Source organism: Polyodon spathula, unplaced genomic scaffold (genome assembly GCF_017654505.1).
Source record: "Polyodon spathula isolate WHYD16114869_AA unplaced genomic scaffold, ASM1765450v1 scaffolds_1585, whole genome shotgun sequence".
Taxonomy (NCBI): Eukaryota; Metazoa; Chordata; class Actinopteri; order Acipenseriformes; family Polyodontidae; genus Polyodon; species Polyodon spathula.
This window is the reverse complement of record NW_024473062.1, coordinates 215,522-240,829: the sequence shown is the minus strand read 5'-3', so window position 1 is coordinate 240,829 and position 25,308 is coordinate 215,522. Positions and strand designations below refer to the sequence as shown.

The window sequence follows — 25,308 nt, the reverse complement described above, 5'->3', positions numbered from 1 at the left end:
GGGAATATCCATCAAAACACTCCCTAGAGATGGGAATATCCATCAAAACACTCCCTAGAGATGGGAATATCCATCAAAACACTCTCTAGAGATGGGAATATCTCTGGAATATAAAGTGCTTTGTGATGGTGATCCACTATGAAAGGCGTTATATAAAATAAAGATTGATTGATTGATGGGTATTTGCTATTATTCTTGGTGTGTTTGCTTCTTATTACACTGAACAATAGTGACATCTTGTGGTCCAACAGGTGACCTACATAGAAAGCAAAGCATTTGTCCTGCTAACAAACTGAAACCTGGGAATGAGGGCTGTGGTGAAGGTGGTCTCCTCACCTCACCCTCCCAGCATACTGGTGAGGACATTTTGAAAAGAGCTTTGAAACAGATTTTAAAATTATTAGTGGACAAAGTTGTCAGGATCAATAAAAGAAAAATTAGAGGTAAGTTATTGAAACAGTTGTAGCAGCACATGAAGACGCATAACGCTGTATTTTTCGAAACCCCGCTGCTTGCTCTAAGGGCCCTAGCCCTCTGCCATTTTTCTGCCTCCCCTATTTTTTGTTTTGCCCCCCCAGCCATCACTGCTGAACGGTAATAGACAGTAACATGCGTGTTCCTCCATCTCATCACTTCCAGGGACATGCACCCCTGCAAAAAACAAACAAACAACAACAACACAAGCTTATTTTATTTGAGGTATTTTTTTCCTTCGCTGTTTACTGTCCCCTTATCTTTTGTGTTGTGTGCAATCATTCCCAGTACTTCTCACTGACTCAAAGCTGCGCTCCCCTGTGTTTTTATAAGTCATTGTTATGGTGCTTCACCTTGTTCTGGAGCAGCTCTTTGGTTCTTGTTGGTTGCCATAGATACTGGTAAAGGGATACATCAAATAAAGTGTCTTTAAGACGCATGAGCCAGGTGCATCTCGTTATGCGCCCCAGGGACCATGCATCTGTTCTTGCTGCGCTCCCCACGACGACGGGAGGGATTAATCTTGTAATTTAAAGAGAAATGCCGCATGAGTTTTGGGGGGGGTGCTCGCAAGTTGGCGCTGTAACCTAGCAGGTTCCCGTTTGGTTCAGTTTCACAGCTGCAGGAAGCGGTCTGCTGTGGGATGTCACTTCGATAGGAAGTATTTCGTGCTGTTGTTTTCTCTTTACGTTTTAAACGAGATTGGAAGTGATGAGCCGAGTCGTTTAATTGTTTTTTTTGTTTGTTTTTGGGAGGGGGGGGAAAATTACATTTCTTTCGGATTGTATTATCGACCAACCGCCCTGGTTGTGTTGATTTTGTTTATTCAGAAGTGAGTATTTGGGGTAAGAATTATAGAATATGAATAAAGGACCGGGATCGCGTCTTGCCAAGCAGCCAAGCAGAGCAGGTCTTTGCCAAAACAGTCCAAGCGCAAAACGCGTGTCCCAGTTCGAACAGGAGCTGCGATTGCCCTTCTCCGACTTTATAAACAAGCTGGACAGGAGCATTAACATCGGCGTGTCCTTTTCCGAGGAAGAGCGGGACTGCACCATCGACTACACGGTGAAAACCGCCCTGGAGACTGTCGTGCATGTCATCAAAAAACTCGACCACGCCAGGATTCAAAACCTGCAGGCGAAGGCGTATGAGAAGGAGAAAGAAAACGAGCTCCTCAAGATGAGGTTGGAAGCGACCGAGAAGGAGATGCAAGCGATGCGGCAGTATATAAACGGCGTGCACTCAAACGCAGCTCCGGTAAACGCGCATTTGCATGCAACGAGCGGTCAGTCCTGCAACGCCCGTCGTATGATCAGTCCGGACACTGTGCAAATCGGTGCCAGCCGACATCGCAGCGAAGCAGGTCCCTCAAAGGCAGGCTGTGCGCCTCAGAGAGAGTGCCAGTATGGATTTGAGAGTGTCCATGGCAGTCGCGGCTTAAACTACAGCTCAACACCAGGTAATACATGCGAGAAGAGGCTTGACACATGGACCACAAGTGAAAGCGTGTGTGGGAGCGAGGGAACAGGTAATCATGTCTGCTTTTATAATCCCATGCGTTTCTAACTGTGCTGTGCGTATGAGAGAGAGAGAGCGGGGACAGGTCGGCAATGCAAGTTTTAGTAGGAGAAACGGGTAAGTAAAAAGCGTACGAATGATTGTAGAGCGTTTCTTAGGCTGTTTGGTTACTCCCTCTTTATCCTAAATGGCGACTGTGTGTTTTTTTGTATGCACAGGATGGCTAGTGTTAGCCTCGCATGTTTGTTGAATTGCGCTTAACCGAGTTAAAAAAAAACGTGCATAGTCGAAAATGACAGTATGTTCGCTCTTGTGACTGAATGTAACGCCTACATTAAGCCCACACGTACTTGTTTTTGCCAGTTAGTTTTATTTGTTTATCACAATTACCATTGAAAACTACTTTTTATATTACATGAAGGGATTTCGAGGCGTCAGCTGTTGAAGAACAGTTAGACACGGTAATGTGGTTGTTTGTTTATTTTATATAGCGATTTTTTATACAAAAGTATCACAAAGCACTGTACAGTACATAGCAGAAAAAAATAACAAACCACAACGCATTTGTATAGCCTGTCACACACACACACACACACACACACACACACACACACACACACACACACACACACACACCTGCAACAATTCTAACTTTACTTTAAAACACCACAAAGGTAAGAGAGCCATTTTATAAAAGTGCGTTTTTAGTCTTGACTTGAAAACTGTAACGGCCCCAGCTTCCCTGACAAACTAAGGCAGAGCATCCCATAATTTCGGAGCTCTACAAGAAAAAGCCCTCCCTCCTCCCGTGTTGCTTTTGTTGACCCTCGGAATAACCAGCAGCCCCGCATCCTGTGATCTCAGAGTGCGGTTTGGAAGATGCAGGGTCAGTAACTCCTGCAAATAACTCAGTGCTAATCCATTCAGGGCCTTGTAAATTACCAGCAAAATCTTAAAATCAATTCTATACTGCACAGGGAGCCAGTGTAAAGAGGCCAAAACAGGGGTAATGTGTTCACTGTTCCTGGTTTTAGTCAGAATCCTAGCGTTCTATACACCTGGACAGGGTCCGTCATCGGACTGGAAAGGGAAAGTTGTGATGTTGGACCTGGTCTGACGTTGGACTGCAAAGGGTTAAAGCAATAAAAAAGGTGTATGTTAAACTTTTACAAGTAATGAGAAGTGGCTACACTTTGTTAAATGTAACCTTTGTGTCTTTGTTACAGGCCCCGACAATCTCAAACCTGCGTTGGAACCTCTTTGCATTAAAGAGGAGCTTCTGCTTCGGGATTGTTCTGAAATTCCAAGCGACGTTTCCCAGCAGGTATCTGTACAGCGTGATGAAGATTCCTTATTTGGGGATCGGTATGACGTCCCTGCACCGAAATCGGCTGACGCTCAAGCAGAGGTCCCCAAGTTTGAGCCCATCCAGGTTAAAGAAGAGTCCCCGGAGTTTGACACTGTACGCATCTCCTGGGAAGTGTCTGAAGAAAGCAGTTTTGATGTACAGAAGGAGGCCGCTGACTCTGTGTCTGAACAGTGCAGAGAGCAGCTCTTTGACCGGGTGAATCCACACATGCATGGCGGTCCCACGGGTGGCTGCCAGGCCAGTCACAGGATTCCGGAAAGCTTTGAGCCAAACCTGGCCAACATTCAGAGGAACGAACAACCGATGTCTTCCACGTCCAATGTACTATGTAAGAAAAAAACACAGGCATTTTTAATGCTTTAAAAAAAATAGTCCCGTAGTGAAAGAGTAGCAAATTGTAATAAAGCACAGTTAGTGTGGCAACTCGTAGGTAAGCACAGAGGTGTTGTAAAGCATATTAACATGGCAAACTAATATGCATTGTAAGAGAAAAGCGAAAGCATTAGGGAACTGCAGAATTACTGTGCAGGTTTTCTGTGGTTACACTGTGTAAGGTTTTATGCAGGACTGGCATAAAGCCTTCAGCACTGGCACATGCTGTGGTTTGTCTAGCCCACATTGAGAGCTGCATTTCGGTCCTGGCATAGACCACGAGGAACGCAGTGAGCCAATACAAAATGCCAGTAGGGGGCGTTTTTGCAGTCCGCATCTTGCTTTATTGCTTCAGATGTCATTTTGTTTATGTGTTCACCTTTACCCTGCCCTTTCGTGGTGTTACAATCATTCTGGGTGGTTCCTATGCTCCGTACAGACTTCCTCATGCCTTACAGACTTTCTCATCCCAAACCACGAGACTGTGCTTCGGAAGCAGCCCCCTAAGGGCTTTGTTAATTGCATTTTGCGTGGCTTGTTCTGTACCTGTACCTAAATACAGCATTGATTAGTTAACCCGCAGTGCGGAAACACTATGCAAACCCTGTACAACAGACAGTGACAGCATTGTCCAAGAATTTCAGCTTCATTGTGGCAAGCTGTCAGTCTGGCTGGGGAAGGGAGCTCAAACGGACACCCGGAGGGCTGACCTTTGTCCTTCAGGGGCCAGTCGCTTGCTGACGTTTGCCCTGGAGCTCTTGTTTGGAAAGAGGTGATTCGCTTTGGGATCGGAGGACGACCTTCAAATCTCATTAGCTAGATAGTTACTGTGGTGAGGGAACACCATGGAGAAATACCAGGGTAAAATAAATGCATTTCTAAATGCAACAAATCTCAAAATGAAAAAGATGTTGACTAAAGTGTCTCTTTCAGCATTCCCCTATACGTCTACATGTTCTGCATTGTAATACAGGGCTGTTTGAAGCAAGAATTATTTTTGGTTTCAGGCAGATCTTTGGCTGCAGAGAAACAGCGGCGCTATCGGGAGAGACTAAAGGCAGATCCAGAAAGAGCAAGGGAGCACCGGGCAAAGGATCTGACTAGGTATTTACTGTGGCTGTAAATCAACATTTAACTACGCAGCTGCCTGTTTATTTGGTCAATATCAATGAAAAAAAAAATATATACACACACACACACACACACACACAATTGCAGTATTATAGCAACAGTGCAACAAAGTCATACAACTTTTTAGAAATTATTTTTTGCGTTATAGATTTCAAAGCAGAAGCCTTCAAACTCTCGTCAATGCTAACGTCTTTATCTAGTAAATATACATCAGAAATCCCTCATCGCCAGTTTGCAATCACGTCCTATACCGGGTGATTGATGTGGTAAACTTTCTTTCTGTCTTCCACAGTTTTGGGTTGTATGCATTAGTATCTGAAGTGCATTTCATCAGCAGAATGAATCAGTTCCTTACAACCCCTTATAAAGAAAGAAGCATCCTCGTTTCTTTCTCTGTAGCTGGCTGGCGTCCGTTGTCTACCCACAGCTGTGCTGTCTGTGGATGGGTGGGTCTGTCAAGCACGTTTCTTAGGAACTGCTGCCACCTGCCAGCGAAAAACAAAACTGCAGACTAGTACTGTATAGTGGTGTTAAACTTTGCAGATGCACGGTGGAGTTTAGAATTGATTTTAAGATTTTGCTGCTAACCTGTAAAACCCAGAATCGCCTGCCACCCGTTTATTTACAAGAGTTACTCGCCCTGTATGTACCCAGTCGTTCACTTGGATCACAGGATGCCAGTCTTTTGATTGCCTTGAGGGAGAGTACAATTAAAACGGGTGGAAGGGCTTTCTCACACAGAGCACTGCAGGTATGGAATTCCCTTCCTGCCCTTGTTAGGGAGGCTGGAACTGTTACAGCTTTTAAATTTAAACTTAAGTCTTACCTCTGCACATTGGCCTTTCTATCCCTGTACTGTGCCTGTTCATTTTGTATTTGTTAATACTGTACGAAAGGTGGAAAACTCAGAACGTTGAATTTAATAATGCACTGAAATTCAGCGATAATTGAAACTTCTTATGTAGTCTTGAGACGGGAGTGGCACAGATCTGGCTGGTAATTAAGGTGTAGAAAAAAGTATTCATGTATATGTTGTGTACATTTGTCATAACTTGTGTTTCGATGGAAATACAGCAAGCCAGTGATTTTGTTTTTTTTCTGACTGTAGCCGGGGCAGTATTGTGTGTTTCTCTAAACCTGTGTGCATCGGCGTTTCATTTGTTTAGCAGCTCAAAGCGAACCGCAGAAGGAAAAAAATCACAATCTGTCACGTCTGCACTTTCCATCTGCAAAGTGATAAAGAGCAGATTATTTTGTATTATTTATAACTTTGCCGAATAGAAAGCGAATACCAGCGTTTCCAAAGAGATCCCTAAATACTGTCTTTTAATTCTGGGCATCTAAAGACGTGCAATTTTAAGTTAAGAATTATGTAGAAACAGTAAAAACCAAAAAATTGTATTTCTATTTGTTTATCTCCGATGGAATCTTTGCCATTCATTTTTTTGTAATAATAATATTGTGCTTTTATTAATAATTACCAGCGTAGGGTAATACACTCGCATGACAAGGAAGTTCTTCAACAAATTAATTATTAATAATAAAAATACATACAAGCTTTGCAAGAAAGGTAATGGTTGTGTCGCTCCAGCTCCAGCGCAGAAGAAGTGAGTGATCTCGCTGTCTAAGCAGGGCAGCCCAGTTACCTGCTCATCTCAGTAACTGTTATTTAAAAACGTAGCTACAACACTGAACATTGTAAACTTCACAAAGTAAACTTTCCTAGTAAACACTACACATTTTTAAAAGCTGCAGCGTCACACAATGACAATCTTTGAGTTGTGTTTTGTCCACAGACTGCAAAACCACCTCTCTGCTGTTTTTAAGTATGTAAATTAGCCATGTGTGCGCTCAGCGCTCACTCGCTGTCAGCAGCTGCCTGGGTGTGTTATAGAGTTAACCTCGCCCAGCAGAAAGGAAACTTGCACCAGTACGGCTGCGGTTTTATTTGAAGGGAGATTCAATATTGTTGATTTGATGAAATGTCTTTATCACAATAAAATAAGCTATGATATTTTATTATTCTTCTAGAACTACCTATATATTTAAATAAAAATGTGTAAGATTCAAGCAGATCTTCATCCACTCAAGTGCAGAGTGACCAGTAAGCCCACTTTTGGGTGGCCGCTCTTACCCCTCAATTTGTGGAGTGGAGATCTGCTTGGATCGTACAGCACCAGAGACGGTGTTCTCTCTGTTCAGTGTTTCAGTGCCTTCGTTGTTTGTCTGCTTGATCTGGCCGTGCTATAACTCCAAACTCATAATCCTAAATCTGTTCAGAAGTTTCCCTGAATGCAAAAAAGTTTATCTGTGTGAATTGATCAACCTTTGACTCGTTTTTTTAATTAACCCAGCAAAGAACCGAACTCTCAAAAGCTGACCAGTCCTGTGAACAATGCTCGCCTCCAGAAAACATTCATTTTTTTGCTCTAAAATAAAGCCATTTCTGACTTTCCTCCAGTTGCTTTTAGTTTCGCTGATCTTAGTGGAGCAAGATCATTTTTCCAGAACGACCCATATTCCTCTCCTCTCTCTGGTTATTTTTCTGTTGGTATCAGAGAGACACTGCAGTGAAGAAAACACTTGGATTATTGCTATGGTAGGTTCTCAAATGTACATGTTATGTTTGCTGTTTAAAGGAGTGTTTCGTTTGCCTTCTCCTGCTTGTTTTTGATGTCCCTTCCTGTACGGTAGATCATCTGACTGCAGCGAGAGGGAATGTGACCTATAGCACAGGAAGCAAAAAAAGAAATTGGTTTATAGTTCTTTACGGTTGCTTGACAGCCTCTCTGTTCTGTTTGCAGAGCTGTGCTATGAAATCAGTTAGAACTGCAGCAGCCGTATTCACTTGGGGTTGAGTGTTTGTAGTTATTGATAACCTTGCGTAACAGTGTTTTGTTTACTTGAAATTATGACAAGTGGAATGTCTCTGTCACTCCTACTCAGATTCCAAATATGTGTGTCTTGCAATATTCAAGACCTCGTTTTCCTGTATTACAAGTGTCCACTTTTGAGGTAGACCGTGTCTAAGACTCCCATTGTAACTAGCAAAATAATTCCATGAGTCCTGTGCGTTTTGCACTTCCATTGGCTGCACAGGTATGAAGTGTGCAGTTTTGAAAGGTTATAGCAAACCTGTACTTTCATTTTAAAACAGACTACACTAAGTTGTCAGTTTGCTTGCCTTTCCTTCCAGGAAGTCTGCTCCAGCAGTGTGTACTGGTTCATGATACAGATTGAAAGCATGTCAGCCAATAGGGAAAGCAGCTGAATGGCCCAGAAAGTGCAAGGCAGTCTCAAAGCATGGCTTGCAAACACATGCTTTTCAAAAGTGCACATTGTGAGACCTATGCAAACGCAGTTCATTTAATCTTTACAGCCACAGGGGGCGCTGTATTGGCACCGCGCTCCTGGTGGGTTAGACAGAGACCCGCCAGGTTTACATCCGTTGCATAGGTTCAGCCAACAGCCCATAGCTGCACGCTCTTTAATTAATCTGTTAAAAAACAGGAATTACTAAAGCATGCAAGAGGATGCTAGCATAGAAACCTCAAATCCGTCTCTGATTTCTTTTTGCACCAATCGTGCCCTGTGGTTCTCAAAGTTTACCACAGTAGTTTCCCTATGCTTTTCATCTACCATTGCAGTGTGTTTTACAGTTTGTTTTTTTTCCCTGTACCTCTCCAGGCTTTACAATGCTTACTGTAGTTTTCACTATATTTTGGTACAATTTTGCTATTGCAGTCTTTTCATAAGGGCTACCGTTATCATAAAATGAATTCTAATCAACAGGCCTGGCTGTCTTCCCAATGGGACGGAGGGCTGCACGCTGTCCGATCAGGACCCTGCTGTTTCTGTAGGTGCCCAGAGCCAGCAACAGCTTTACCGACAGATGCTGCAGCAAACTGGACACTATGAAGAGTAAGAAAGAGTCTTCTTTTTTGAAATAATTGTCGCCTTTTTTTTTTTTTTTTTTTTTTTTGTATTTTAATTTATTTTTATTTTTAGATACAAGGTAAAGCAAGCACGAAGAAATGCAGCCTGGCGCAGGAGAGAGAAGACCGTGGAACAGAAGGAAAGGGAGAGAGAACTTGGAAGGATAAGGTATGCTACCATTAAAACCAGCATGATTGCTTATGAGGAAGGATGCTGTAAGTTTTGTGGCGGCAACTATAATAATTTTACTATTGATCTTAATTGAACCGTGTTAGTAATGAAACTTGACAGCAGTGAGTTAATCCAAACTTGTTTTGTTATATGTGCATTTATTGAAAGATTAGCATTGAAAGATTGTAATACAGAAACACACATTGCGATTACACCTCTAGATGCAGCATAATGCTCGTCTAGCTTAGTTACATGAAATCAAACTACTTGAACTGGAGGCCAGCCTTTGAAGACAGGAGTGAATAATGTCACTGTGGGTCTCTCAAAAAGCGCCGTGATTTCTGAGAGGATTTCTGTGCTAACATTGCAAACATCCACGTACTTCCACCTTTTGTTCTGCTCCTTCTGACACATGCACAGCCTTGATCAGACCAGTTTTAGCCAGCCAGTGACTTATTTTAAACATTCGGTTTAACTCTTCAGTGGCAGTTCGGATTCTCCAGACAAAGCCAGTGAAGGCAGAGCAAAATGATAACCCGGGATTGGGGAGGAGCAAAAGAACTTTAGAAGCACTCAGAATAATTTCAGACACCTTAAACTAAGAAATCTAAATTATATTTGAAGATCTTTAAAAAATACAACCAGTGCCAAACTCGGCTCTAATGTTTGCATGGTTTCTTTTGGTTTTCAGTCTGTGTGGCATGTGTAGTTTCACAAATTGAGAGGCTGATTTAGGGATACCTTGAAAGTGATTTGTGGCTGGAAAACACAGATATTTTGCATTCTGCACTTGCTATCAAATTACACTTTGCCATCACTGATCATTTTAGATGGTATTGAAATGTGTTCAGTTGAAGAAGAGAGCATGGAATTGGGCGGGGATCTGGAATGCTAAGCGGGCGCAAACGTTCTAATGAGATGTAAGGATTTTTGCCTTGCGCTTGGGCAATCGCTGACCCTCCAAAAACTTTACAGCTGTAAATGCAATACAGTGACAACTGCGCATGGAATTCAAAATGCATATCAAAATGCATAGTATTAAAATACAAGTATTAAAACCAGTACTTGGCGTTTTGAATGCTTCATACGCTGGTCCGGGATCGCTTAGTTCAAAGAGAGAGTGAGTTCAATTAATCGAACTTGAACTACCTGCAGGACTGTTCTGTGTGCTTGTTCATTTCCACCTTCTGATAGTTCTGCGAGTTTGTAGGCTTTAGACAATCTTGGCTGAAAAAGCCTAACTAAAAAAAAATAATAATAATCCACAGCGTGACGCTCTTCCGTAGAACCCCAGGTGCACACGTGTAAGCAAGTCGTTCTTCTGACTCGGCAACCTGACGGCTTTAACCCTTTGCGGTCCTGTGTCGGACCAGGTCCGACATTAGTTTCCCTTTTCCAGTCCAATGTCAGACATCAAAAAGACGTCAAGGTCTCTAGTCGTTTTTTTCAACAGAAAAAGCAGAGAAAACCTTCCAACGGCCGAGGAAGACCGATAGGATCCGAGAGAAGCGGAAAGAAAAATAGGGGGTGTATTGGAGCAATACAGATAGCCCCTGCACCACAGAGAGAACGCGGACACAAGCAAAGAAGATAGCTGCTTCTGCATCCAGCGCTCGAAGAATATCCCAGACATTTGCAGAGCTTTATGAGATATTAAAATAATAAAATAATGACTCGGATCGCATTATTGAAGTTTGGTGGTGAAACGAGCGATCAGGAGAGGATTGATCGGTATGCATATGAAGAGGTATGTGAAAAATACAGCCAACAAGGAGTGGGGCTTGGCTGGAGATGCAGTACTGAGTGTCCTTTTGCTATGCAGTGCCTTTTAAACCTGTTTTACTCTAAAAAGAAATACACATTTTAAATAACGTGTGAAAATAAATTGAACTTGACAAGCGCTGAATAAATGGACTGCAAAGGGTTAAAGGCACAGGCAGCGGAAGGAGCGAGCGATTTGTCAGTTTCTGCCTCAGTGCGTGCTTGTTAACAAAGCAAGTCACTGACAGGCTGATTCAATCCTTCCGTTCCTCCTGCAGGAAATGATTTGTTTATTTGGTTTGAATCCATGTTTGTGTTTGACTGCCTCATGTTTGTTGAAATGAAAGCGTGAAGCAAATACAATTTTATTTTGGTATTGTGTGTGTTTTTTTTTTTTTTTTTTTTTTTTTTTTTTTTTTTTTTTTTAAATGCGTTCAAGTCTAGACACGTCAGTCTGGTCTTATATAAGTTTGCACACCCGCCTCTTCAGTACAAAATTCTTTAATTCACGCTGATGTTGTACCTGTAGTTTTCAGTTTCTCTGAGCAGTGTGGTGTAAAATGTTTTAAATTGAAATATGGATGTCAAATTGTCCTAAAGTAATTTTCTTTCATTTTCTGCTTAATTGATAAAGTATGGCTTCTAAATGAAAGGGATTATTTATTTATTAATCTTTTTACTTTTTCATACACCTATTTATTTTTCATAACGTGTATCGCTTTAAGAACAGACAGGTGTCGCATCGATGACGTTTTAAGTTGTGACCTGGTAAAACGTTTAGTGACCAGTCACCGTGACTGGCAGTAGAAACGCTGGGCTATGCTTTGACGCAGATTCATTTCGAACTCTGTTTCTGGCCTCTTCGCAACCGTCTCTTTAGATCAAACCTTGAGGCCGGTCTCTCTCGTGTTCTCTGTGTGAGTGAGGGGCTGCAGGCCGTGCGGATAAGTTGGACCTGGGCAGATCGGATGCTGGCATTTCTTGACTAAACTCGTTCAAGGAAATCGTGATCCAAATTCAAATAATTGAAATATTTCAGCTGTTTTTTAAGTTGTTATAAAACACGTGTCGGTGGCAGTATTGATTGAACTACTGAAGCTCAGCTGTGTCCTGAATGTCATCGACACACCCTGGATTGCAGTGTGAGAAAAGACACGTTCGAACCCAGTTCTGGTAAGCATGCTATTCCACTCGTAATAACAAGTGTGTCCCTCCCAAGCCAAGTCCATGTTTGTGTTGTACACGTGTGTATGTGAGACACTGTAAAACGTCCGAAAGCACCGAATTTTAACCGCTTCAATTTTTGTTTTTAAAAAGGGTTTCCCTTTTAAATAAGCTTATGCTGCTTTTTTTTTTTTTTTTCTATAATTTTAGGACACGGCGTTACCGAGAGAGACTGAGAGCTGCAATGGGATGTGCGAAAAGCAGAAATGGAAATTGGCTGGATTCGTTTGGTTTTGTTGTCCTGAATTAAAAAAAAAAAAAAAAAAAAATGTAATTTGATTTTTGTTTAAAATAATAATAAAAATTAAACAAAAAAAAAACTTCTGATGTTATGGTGAAATATAATTTTTTTTAAAATCTGTATTTAAGTTAAACTTTTTTGTATTCATTATTTTTGTTTTAATTATTAAGGTTTTCAGAGCGTATACAAAATCAAATAGTCTTTATGATATAATATATATATATATATATATATATATATATATATATATATATTATATATATATACATATACATAGACAGACTGATAGTATGATGTCTGACTATCAGTACTAACTGAAACCATAAGCATATATATATATAATATATATATATATAGATATATGTTTGTGGGCACAGATATATATATATATATATATATATATATATATATATATATATATATATATATATATATATATATATATATATATATAATGTAATGTAGGACTGTGACTATTTGCGTGATTCTGTCATATGCTCGATGCATATGTGAATACTACTGTAGACACTTCATATTCTTAAAAGCAATAATGTAAGTGACCTCCAAAAACGGAGGTGTTTATTGGAGGTATATTATTAGCTTAACAAATTGCGTTTATTGTAACATATAAACAATACAGATTTACACAATCCCATGAGCTACCAATAATTACTCGCATTCTGCTGAACTTTAAGGCTTGTAGATCGAGGTTGATCAATTTGAATGATTTAGTGCTGAGAATCCCTTCTTAGAAAGGTGGTGTTTGTTAGTGCACACCGACGCTACTGCAAGAAGGAATCGCACAATACCTGAATAGGTATTGAAGAGTGTTGACACCTAGCCTGGAAAGCAGTCGAGTTTCAGTGTGCTGTCAGCTTGTTTTCTCTGAGTGTCGGGGGCCCTGATCTGGATGGGTTGAGTGTCTGGGGCCCCTGATCTGGATGGGTTGAGTGTCTGGGGCCTCTGATCTGGACGGGTTGAGTGTCTGGGGCCCCTGATCTGGATGGGTTGAGTGTCAGGGGCCCCTGATCTGGACGGGTTGAGTGTCGGGGGCCCCTGATCTGGACGGGTTGAGTGACAGGGGCCCCTGATCTGGACGGGTTGAGTGACGGGGGCCCCTGATCTGGACGGGTTGTGTCAGGGGGCCCCTGATCTGGATGGGTTGATACTGGAAGCTGAGGGCACAATCTTTGTTTCTTTTCATTTATCTGAGACAGCAGAGAGCGCTGGTGTAATACAGTGGGTTTTATACTTTTCAAACAAAGAGATAGTTTCCGATGTCCCGCGGCACGTTCTGATTGGCTGGTTCTTGCGTGGCTTGGTTGCTCGCCCCCCCCACCCCCCTTGCTTGATAAGTTCATTATCATAATTTAGAAAGGGGAAACTTTTGCTATGCAGTCTGATTTTATTCAAAATTTTTACCATAAGAAATGACAACATTTTTAGACACCAAATATGTCGGGAATGCGGCTCGACATCGCAAGCGGGTTCATTTTCTTAGGGTTTTTCTACCTGCGTTATTCTTGTCAGGTGAGTAAAGAATGAAAACGCTAAATCAATGTGACGTGAACTTGTCTTGAATCTCTTGTTGATTTAAAGTGGTCGTTTGTGTTTTTGTTTTGTTTTTTTTGCTGCAGGCTTTGTGCTAAACTCCCCCTTCCCCCACTAGACGTGGTGACCGCACTGTAATTAAATCTCAGAGGAAGGGTTGGATTTGCCTTTTGTTTCCTGAGTACCTGCTGTATGCAAAGTGTTCGATCATTATTACCGGGCAAAGCCAGATATATCAGAGTTAATTAGATGTAGTTTTCTGTTAAAATATATATATATATAAGACTATATATATATAATCCATATTATATAATATAGATGTATATAAATCCTATATATATATTATATATATATATATCAATGAGTGCTCAGTCGTTATATTACTTAGTAAGTCAGAAATGGAAATCACTATCGCGGAAAGCGTCACCTAGTGATAGCGTTTCGCAAAATGAAAAGTCGTTGTTCTTTTTTTAGGTAGTATGAAATTTATGTCTAATTACGAATTATGTACTATATGTCATTTTTTGTTACGTAGATTATAGATACAGTGGAAAGAGCAGTCTATATGTACTTTAAATAGTAATTTATGTACAGTTTCTCGTAGCAGATGTATAGCAGCATAATACATGAAATAGTGCATTAAATACAGTGGAAAGAGCAGAATACATGAAATAGTGCATTAAATACAGTGGAAAGAGCAGAATACATGAAATAGTGCATTAAATACAGTGGAAAGAGCAGAATACATGATAGCAGCAGCAACACAGCAGCTAATAGCAGATATCAGACTGCTGTTATATGTTTGTGATGAAAGTCCACATGACCTACACACGCGGGACGTCTGTACACAAGACCCTTAAAGGCTGACTGCGTGATGTGTTCTTCTGTTACAGTAGTATTATATAAAGATTAATCTTATCAACAGATTTGTCTGTCTTCCAACGGCTGTGCAAGACTGCACACACAAAGAAGCGTCTCTTAGCCCAGCAGCACTGAGACAGAGGCGGTACAGACTGAATTTACAACGAAAGGGACGATATGAAGAGTAAGAACGTTTCTTTTTAAAAAAAAAAAAAAAAAAAACATTCCCTGTGTTTTTCAATGCATTTTTAATATTCAAATATTGTTTTTTTTTGTGGATTTTTTATTCAATTTATTATTTTATTTTTAGATACAAGAAACGGCAAGCCTTACAACAGGCAGCCAGGCGTAAAAGACAGAAAACAGTGGAGGAGCAAGAGCGAGAGCGAGAATCTTCAAGGCTTAGGTACATTTCACAAGCAGAAATGTGTGCCTATACTGTCAATTCTCATTGAAACGAACTCGGATTAGACAAATCTCCTAATAATATACAAATCTACAAAGTTCCTGCAAAATCTTCTAATAGGAATTCACTTTGAGTAGGAATTCACTTCTAATGCAAATTCACTCAACGCGAATTTCACGTTAGCGCAAATTATTTTGGCCCCTCCTTCATTGAAGAAAAGTTGAATAAAACTGAACGCCCTAATTCAAGTGTAAAGGATATTGGGGAATGTATTCACCTGCATCCACACTAGCGCCTCTGGACTGTATTTTAGCGCTGTTTGGGGACTACAGATCCCATGATGCATTTCGAGTTGCCGTAGCGCTCCCACAAAAATGTACACTATCCTTGTAGACAAAAGTGGAGGTGGAGAATGCACCAGCGGACAAGAAAATGAAAGACATTGCTGGAGATTTTAACATTACCACTGCCGTTCTCAAACAACGAGACACAGTGATACAGGCTCTGAACAGCACACTGTGGATGCAGGTCGTCAGTGTTTCTGATCTGCTCAATACCTGATGTTGAGGACGCCTTGCTTTTGTGGTTTAAAAATGCCCGTGATCAGAACGGGACAAGCAGGATTCAAGTGCAGATCTTTTGCAATGTATACTTTTTAAAAGTCAACTTATTTTCAATAAAAACACACTATTCTTACTACTTGTCATTGTTCTGTAATTTAAATTTGATTTCAGTGTCACTGTAACGTCAATAAAAATCGACATGATGCATTTGGCTTCTGATTCCTGATAATACGAATTACTGTATAAATTCCCTTGAAATTCATATTTGCCTCTATATATATATATAAGAGCCGATCCAATTGTCATGAAATGTGTGAAGCAAACTACTGATGAGTTAGTGTGGAGATTTTTTTTGTTAAATTGACATTCATTTTGAAATGCGTAATCCGGTTTTGGGCTTTTGTGTGTGCTGTGTATGGAGCGTGTCATTAAAACCAAAACAAACTAATCACACATCACAACTGGCAAACATTTGTATTAAAAAAGACATGGCCGTTTTCTTAGCTTAAAAGTCTTATTAAAAAAAATAAACACACGAAAAACACAACTGTGTAACGTGAGCAGCTGTCAGCCTGTGTGCCTGCCTCACTGTGCTGTACCTCAAACGATGCTCGTCCCTAGCGAGACTAATCGCCACGGCAGGCCTGCATACACTATAGGGAACGCCTGTCACTCTTCAAGTCTTACGTATGTCTTGATAAGCCTTTATCTAAGTTCTATGAAACTTTAAAGGGACGCTAAGCAATGCTTGACCAATGTTTCTTACCAGTTGTTAGCTTTGTCAACGTATTTCTGATCCCTTTTGTTGTGGCATGTGGAATTTCAACCAATGTTACCGTGTTTTATTTAAGGGCAAGGCGTTACAGAGAGAGACGGAAAGCCGCAATGGGATATACAGTAATCAGTGATGGAAACGAATTCGTGAACAGTTAATAGTTGTTGCAACAAACCGAGTAAGTAATATTTGGGCAAAATTATTAGCTTGGGAATATATATATATATATATATATATATATATATATATATATATATATATATATATATATATTTTATAATTTCTTTCTGTGACCTTTTAAGCTTACAAGGTCCCTATTGCTTTTTACATTTAGAGTGCCCAACAGCTCGGCAGAACTGAAAGTCCTCCAATCCCCAAGCCAATCCCTTCTTTATAGAGCCATTGCACCCTTTTGACAAAGCCAGGAACCTGCGCTCAACTGGCTTGTGTCTCACCTGTATAGCCCTTGGAACCTGCACTCCCCTGACTGACACCTGCATAGCCACAGGAATCTGCACTCCCCTGACTGACACCTGCATAGCCACAGGAATCTGCACTCCCCTGACTGACACCTGCATAGCCACAGGAATCTGCACTCCCCTGACTGACACCTGCATAGCCACAGGAATCTGCACTCCCCTGACTGACACCTGCATAGCCACAGGAATCTGCACTCCCCTGACTGATACGTGCATAGCCACAGGAACCTGCACTCCCCTGACTGACACCTGCATAGCCACAGGAATCTGCACTCCCCTGACTGTAACTCAGTTGCACATCCCCTGGAACCTGCGCTCCCCTGACTGTGTGACACCCTGCACACCCCCTGGAACCTGACTGTGTGACACCCTGCACACCCCCTGGTACTTGCGCTTCCCTGACTGTGTAACTCACCCTATACATCCCCTGGTCTATACCTGGTGATCCACTTGGGGACCCCACGCACGTGAAGACCACACAGGCTTCCAGCTAGATGGCATCCAGTTCGATCGAAAATCTTAATTTTAGGGCATCTTGAAATGTAAGGGATGGGTAAAAAGTTTAGCGACATTGTGTAGCTGTAAGTATGACGTTGTGTTGTATTGTTTTTTGAAAGAACAACTAAGCTATGAGCTAAAAACAGACAAAAACCCTACAGCTGTGTAGAGCCTTGAACAGAGCTGCCAAGGGTTTTAGGGTTGGGTTATGTTCTGACAGCAGTAAAATACCTGTAATGGATTTGTTTTCTGAATAAATTGTGCTTCTTTGTATTGTAATGGGCACGAGGCTTTTTTTTTCCTTTCATATTTTCCACTGCATGTTTTCGTTGCTATCCCCTATTGGGGTGTAATGTGTGTTTTTTTATTTATTTTATTTTATTAAATTCGATTTTTGTGTTTTTTTTCATGTTGGACTGTGTGGCTGTGGCTCAAATTGTAGCAGTAAAAACAAGACAGACATCCCATAATTCCTGTAATAATTAATTTGTAGAAAAGACAAAACTAATTGGCACTTATTTTTTTAATTGTAATTTTTTTTTGTATTATTATTTTTACATCCTTTATATATTCCACGTGTGTGAGTGTTCCAAAACATTACTGAGCATCTGTGGATGGGTAGCATTGCAGTGAGGCAGGCCAGCAACAGGAAAAGCACATCAACTACATGTCTGCACTTTCTGAAAATAGAGTACCAGATCTAATTCCAGGCAAAATATCTACACGGAGATCCATGGGGAATTCAGTGACAGTATCTTTGGAAAATTACTTGGGGGAACAAAAATGTACATACCTTCAAAACGCTGAATCAGAATTGTAAAACTGTCCAGGCAGCTCCCTTTACACCTCTAGAGCACTCCTGATCACCCATCGTCAGCATCGCTTTCACAGGAAAGGGCTTGTGACGGATCTAAAACTACCAATATAAACATGCTGCCAACCAAATCATTCCAGGAGATCTTCCCTAATGTATATTGTCATCATATCTTAGGCCTCAGATTTCCCCTTATGAAAAACGCACACATGGTAAAGGACTGGTACATGATGGGAACTGATGCTTGTAGCTTCTGGGAGTTTAGAGGCTTTTTTTGAAGAAAAAATATGGTCAGGTTTTTAAAATGTTTGTTCTCAAACTCCTAGAAGCCAGCGACGCATGCGGGATGCGCTCCTTCGACAGGATGCAGCAAGAGTGACGTGGTCACCAGTTTTACTGTTTGTAAATGCTGTAAAATAACGAGAGATCTGCAAGGTGATGGTAATACATATTAGAGCAGGTTTACTGGAATTCTGTTGTTCTCTATACATACTTTAAGCACACGGAAGAAAGCACCAGCCTACACACTAGTCTGCTTGACGTTCTTCTAGTCTAGCCCTAATCGATATGAGATGGCTGTCGATTGAAGCAATTCACTCTTTGAAGATACTTTGATTTTATTTTTTTTTAGTTGGGGTTTGAGGTGTGTGTTACTGACATGCTTTTGTTTCTTTTTTAAATTATTTTTCAGATACCATGAAAGGAAGGTATCAATCCGTGATCTCCCAGAACAGATTCAACTGGAAAAAAGGGAGCTCTGGCGAGAGGCTTCCAGGCGGTATAGACAGAAACACAGGCAGAAACACAGCCCCCAAGCACCTCTACCTTACTCACACCCAGCTTCATAAAGACAGAGACAGAAACACAGAGCACCTCTACCTTACTCACACCCAGCTTCATAAAGACAGAGACACAGAGCACCTCTACCTTACTCACACCCAGCTTCATAAAGACAGAGACACAGAGCACCTCTACCTTACTCACACCCAGCTTCATAAAGACAGAGACACAGAGCACCTCTACCTTACTCATATCCAGCTTCATAAAGACAGAGACACAGAGCACCTCTACCTTACTCACACCCAGCTTCATAAAGACAGAGACACAGAGCACCTCTACCTTACTCACACCCAGCTTCATAAAGACAGAGACACAGAGCACCTCTACCTTACTCATATCCAGCTTCATAAAGACAGAGACACAGAGCACCTCTACCTTACTCATATCCAGCTTCATAAAGACAGAGACACAGAGCACCTCTACCTTACTCACACCCAGCTTCATAAAGACAGAGACACAGAGCACCTCTACCTTACTCACACCCAGCTTCATAAAGACAGAGACAGAAACACAGAGCACCTCTACCTTACTCACACCCAGCTTCATAAAGACAGAGACACAGAGCACCTCTACCTTACTCATATCCAGCTTCATAAAGACAGAGACACAGAGCACCTCTACCTTACTCATATCCAGCTTCATAAAGACAGAAACACAGAGCACCTCTACCTCACACCCAGCTTCATAAAGACAGAGACAGAAACACAGAGCACCTCTACCTTACTCATATCCAGCTTCATAAAGACAGAGACACAGAGCACCTCTACCTTACTCACACCCAGCTTCATAAAGACAGAGACACAGAGCACCTCTACCTTACTCATAGCTTCCAGCTTCATAAAGACAGAGACACAGAGCACCTCTACCTTACTCACACCCAGCTTCATAAAGACAGAGACACAGAGCACCTCTACCTTACTCACACCCAGCTTCATAAAGACAGAGACACAGAGCACCTCTACCTTACTCACACCCAGCTTCATAAAGACAGAAACACAGAGCACCTCTACCTTACTCACACCCAGCTTCATAAAGACAGAGACACAGAGCACCTCTACCTTACTCACACCCAGCTTCATAAAGACAGAAACACAGAGCACCTCTACCTTACTCACACCCAGCTTCATAAAGACAGAGACACAGAGCACCTCTACCTTACTCATATCCAGCTTCATAAAGACAGAAACACAGAGCACCTCTACCTTACTCACACCCAGCTTCATAAAGACAGAAACACAGAGCACCTCTACCTTACTCACACCCAGCTTCATAAAGACAGAGACACAGAGCACCTCTACCTTACTCATATCCAGCTTCATAAAGACAGAGACACAGAGCACCTCTACCTTACTCACACCCAGCTTCATAAAGACAGAGACACAGAGCACCTCTACCTTACTCACACCCAGCTTCATAAAGACAGAGACACAGAGCACCTCTACCTTACTCACACCCAGCTTCATAAAGACAGAAACACAGAGCACCTCTACCTTACTCATATCCAGCTTCATAAAGACAGAGACACAGAGCACCTCTACCTTACTCACACCCAGCTTCATAAAGACAGAAACACAGAGCACCTCTACCTTACTCACACCCAGCTTCATAAAGACAGAGACACAGAGCACCTCTACCTTACTCATATCCAGCTTCATAAAGACAGAAACACAGAGCACCTCTACCTTACTCACACCCAGCTTCATAAAGACAGAGACACAGAGCACCTCTACCTTACTCATATCCAGGTTAATCTCCGCACAGCTGAATTTGGAAATACGTTTCCTGGGTTGTCTATAATTTCTTACCAGAAATCTCAAGAAAGGCAGCATTCCTTTTTGATTTATTGAATGAGGAGATAATGGTGTAATAACCCTAATAAGCCACTGTGAACAAAACAATTCCATTAAGACTTATCTAATTTGTATAGACTGTGACATTTTCCCATATGAAAGATGCTCACATTATGTTAACACTACTATTTTATTTTGCATTTAAAATGTTACTCTTCTGTTGTAAATCGTATGTGAGTGTCCATTTTTGATTTTTCCTGAATATATGAATTAAATATTCTGACTGCATTTTGATATCGCACAAATGATAACGTTATAAACAGTTCTACCTAGAACCGTCACGCGGGTCAATGTGACTCATGCATTACAATACATGTCTTTTTTTTTATTATAAAGTAAGATATTCTATTTTTTTTGTTAAAAAACAAGACATTCCCCCTCCTCCTAGCACATTTTTTATTTATGTTTTATTTCAAGCCTTTGTAGACTGACTACGAGACAGAGATTGCTGTGATTAAGGATTTGTCAAAATGCCAACTCAGTGAAAGCCTAGCTGTTTACTTTTCAATGTACCTGGGAGACAACAATCTTTTGTTTTGTTCCACAAATGCAACTGGGAATATATCAGAAGGAAATATTTAATCTTGAAAGTAGTCGTTTTGATTGGTATATGGCAAGCTGCACTCAGATGCATACAGCAAACTGAAATGGAAAACAGCTTATGTGCCAAATATGAAACACATGTTATATATTATTTTATATTACTTTTAGAAAAAAAAAAAAACATTTAGGTTTTTTACAGGTCTGTATGTACCAGTTTACACAATAGTGTTCAATGGAACTGCGTCTGTGTTTACAACACAGCTCCTGGATGCAGACGCATACGCTCCTCTATAGAGTACAATGCAGCCCTCATACCGGCAGTAGTGTTATATTTTTGTAGTATTAGATACAATGATTTCAGTTTTATAGTTTTGTGTGTACATATACCCTTTTGCACCTGTACACAGGTATATGTACCTACCCGTTTCTTTTGAAAATGTGCATTTTATTATATTTTTTCACTGTTTGTAGTCGTGCTGCACATGCCCTCATTTTAAAACTAAAGCCTTTTATGTTTAATTTTCCGTTTAAATAGAGTGTTTCTGCGATGCAAATGTTAGATATGATGTTCACGAATAAAACTTTTTAGTTGTATCTGATAATATGTCTTTCATTTTCATAACAAAGCAGTTTAAACATGTATGGGTCGACGTGACCCGCGTGGCGGCTCTAGGCAGATTGACAATCCGGCGATTCTAATGTTAAACGTGTATTTGACTTTTAATGGTTTTTTCTTCATACCTATTATTATTATTATTTTAATTCCTTTTGAACTTGTTTCAGTGCTTCAGGTACACAATTAACACTGAACATGCGCTTCTGGGAGCAAAGACTTTCAAAAGGATCTTGGGGCTATAGTGATGTTTCTTGCCAATGTGATGAGACCATTCATTATGTTGGTTATACAATGCTGTAGTTAGACCCCACCGAGAATGCTGTGTCCAGTTTTGGTCATGTCATTATAAAAGAGACATTGTTGCAGTCAAGAAGGCTCAGAGAACCCGGCAGAGGTATAGTCGAGCCAGATCGCAGGAGAAACACAGTGCCGGTGCTATTTTAATAGGCAGCTCTGACATCATCGCTCTGCCACTGACACATAGGCAAGTAAAGTAAAGCATTCTGACAAGATGGAGAAAGACACTTTGTGGAAATTCTTGTAGAAACGTGGCCTATTGTATGTGTTGTTAGAAGTTCAGCATACAAATAAAATTATGAATTTGTATAATAATTCAAGATTTTAGTGGCGTTCCAGTACCTTCAGATTTAGGACCACACCACTGGAACAAGGCTGATCCTAGAAAAAAAAGAAGGGAAAGACTTGATCTGTGAAATCCTAAATGGCGCTATATATGTAAAGTTAACCCAGGCCACGACTTCAGACTTAGAACAGAGAGTAGGATGAGAGGGCATAAACGGGAGCAGAGTAAAAGTTAGTTTAGAACCGAAGGTAGGAAGCACTTATTTGTAGGTGAGATATATACGAGAGGTGGTCATTCAACCCATCAATGCTAGTTAAGTCAGGATCCTAGTAGCTTATTGCTCTCAAAATATCATCCTACAGGATCTCAATGATTCAGCATCAACAACATCATGACTTGGTAGCCCAATCCACACCCCCACCACCCTGCGTAAAGAAGCGTCTCCTCCCCTCTATCCCAAGTCTTCACTTAGTTTCCAGCTGGCGTCGTGGTTTCTGTGATGCGCTTCCAGTATTGACTAGGTTAACTTTGCCAACTCAATTTTAAAGACTTCAATCAAGCCTCCCCTAATTATTTTTTGCTCTAAGTTAAATAACTAAATGCAGTTTCTTCAGCCTCGTTCCTTTAAGCCCTGGGATTAGTGTGGTCGTGCTTTGCTGAACTCTCTCCAGGGCCACCATGTCCTTTTGGCGTTTCTGGAACCAGAACTGAACACAGCACGGTCTCACCTCATCGTAGCTTCCTTTGATTTGTGCTCCACACATTCTGCTTGCTCTCTTGTGTCATTGCAAGACAGCAGCTCAATGTCTTTGCTACAGTTGAGTACTCACCTTTAGAAATAACACTTTAATAAAAAGAAAAATGATTGTATACATGAGGCTTGGTTTTGTTGGAACCTACACTGAGCAAAGAGTTTGTTTTGGGCTTAATTGGGTGCAAATAACAATTCCACTTCCTAGGACTTCTGGGTGAGATCATGTCAGTCTACAGGGAAGCATCTGGTTGGTTAATGGCAGGAAACGAGCTGCTTAAGCGATGGGGATGATATGAACAAGGAAGTGCAACACTATCTGAAAGCAAAGCTCCCAAACAGATAACTTAGTGTAGTACCAGATACCAGGGTTTACAATAAATTTAATAGCAAAAAATGGTGTAATAAAAGAGAATGAGAACCACGTCATAAAACATCATGCTGATTGGTTTAATTTTGTCTATTTACACTAAAAAGAAAAATAGAATGTGTCACTTTATTACACAAATATTGTTTCTGCAGTTGGGGATCCAAAGCGTACATGATATGAACAATCAGCACAGGTGCCTATATTGAATTTCACAGACAATACATTAAACACAACCCCTTGTGTCAGTTTTATTGTGTCGCTGCTTTGCCTTCCCTGTGATATTGGGGTTAACTGTAAATGATTACACCAAATGATTTATTCTGTATAACAATTTGCAACGCATTACGATGGAAAATGTGTGTTTGAATGTCAAGCAAAGAAGCGGTCACAGTCCAAGGCACAACGAACAATATTATTCACATACCTGAAAAAGTGACCTAATTTATATGTTGCAGCTTTTGCTTTCGCAGTGTTTACCAGGTCATGTGGAAATATTTGTTTCGGTCCGGATGCTTTCAACCACCAAGTTTAAGAACGTTGTCAGTTCTACCTAAACCTGGTTTTGTAAATGTCAATTAGGCCACTGTGTGTGTGTGTGTGTGTGTGTGTGTCTCTCTATATATCATCACCTGTGCCCAGCAGTGGCTGCTTGATAGGCAGCCCTCTTGGTGAGCTGGAGTAGTGCAGGTTGTGTTGGAGGAAGGACAATGATTGTTCTAGCCTTCTTAGTGAAGAGCTGCTTCTGAGCGTCATTGACATGCTCTTGACTGCTAGCACGATCATACAAGAGCACAGCAAAGTGTTCCAGTGACCCCAGCCAGTCACTTAGAGTCAGGGCTAGAAGCCAAAGCCCCAAATGCTGGTGTGACTTCATCAAAATACTTCCATGTATCCCGTGCCGTCTTTTTACCCCCTGCCACCAAAGGATGACACCGTGTCGCACCCAGTGAAGGCATGGAACATTGACAAACATGTCATGCTGGTCTTGTCCAAGCTTCTCAATCTGGTGTACAGTGTCAATAACAGCTGGACCTGCAAGGTCTCTGCGATCCAGATCACTGATGATGTCACTGAGACGGGCCATCTCAGGCCCAGACACCATTCAGCACCAAACGCTGCAGGGTTCTCTGTCAGACCTACAGCTCCACGTTCACCTTTCGTAGAGTCAGTATTCTGCTCGTGGGTCAGTTGCAATAGCAGAGAAAGCAATGCTGTCTTAACTGTAAAGATTCCCTCGCAAAACTCTGAACAGCTTTGTCAGTACACCAGTCCTCCAGCGACACATGGGAAGCTTTCAGAACCAAGTCTGTTGTTCGAGGTACGGTAACACCAGCCTACACCAGGGCGCCTGTCCACCCACTGCCCTCAAGAAGGTCTCCAAGAGTTTTAGTGCTGCCATCTCAATGTGCAGCCTACCAAACATCACAACAAAGTGATCCTCACCATAGCTTGCTGGCCACCTCCACTGGATTTGCTTTGCAATTGATCAGCAGTGATAATGGGCACCTGACCGTGAATCTCCAGTGCCTTCTTCACTATGTCCATAGAATGCCGAATCATGGTCGTAGAACGGGCTGTGCTGCTTTCTGGTGCTTGCATTGGATGGCTGAT

General features: G+C 41.3%; 1 protein-coding gene across 6 annotated transcripts; it reads left to right on the top strand.

Moving 5' to 3' along the window:
• The first annotated feature begins 977 nt into the window (after positions 1-977).
• LOC121309932 lies at positions 978-19,069 on the top strand. Of its 6 annotated transcripts, none has more exons than XM_041243119.1 (9): positions 992-2,002; positions 3,219-3,689; positions 4,741-4,837; positions 8,657-8,785; positions 8,873-8,968; positions 14,674-14,793; positions 14,920-15,015; positions 16,430-16,531; positions 18,836-18,924. In XM_041243119.1, the coding sequence occupies exons 1-8, from the start codon at positions 1,336-1,338 to the stop codon at positions 16,509-16,511; spliced, it is 1,758 nt and encodes a 585-aa protein (XP_041099053.1). In that variant the 5' UTR covers positions 992-1,335; the 3' UTR covers positions 16,512-16,531; positions 18,836-18,924. The 6 variants fall into 6 exon arrangements, with proteins under 6 accessions (XP_041099057.1, XP_041099053.1, XP_041099052.1 ...); XM_041243118.1 differs by lacking the exon at positions 18,836-18,924 and adding an exon at positions 16,688-17,609; XM_041243123.1 differs by lacking the exons at positions 8,657-8,785; positions 8,873-8,968; positions 18,836-18,924 and adding an exon at positions 16,688-17,609 and having other exon boundaries at positions 978-2,002.
• The last annotated feature ends 6,239 nt before the right edge of the window (positions 19,070-25,308 follow it).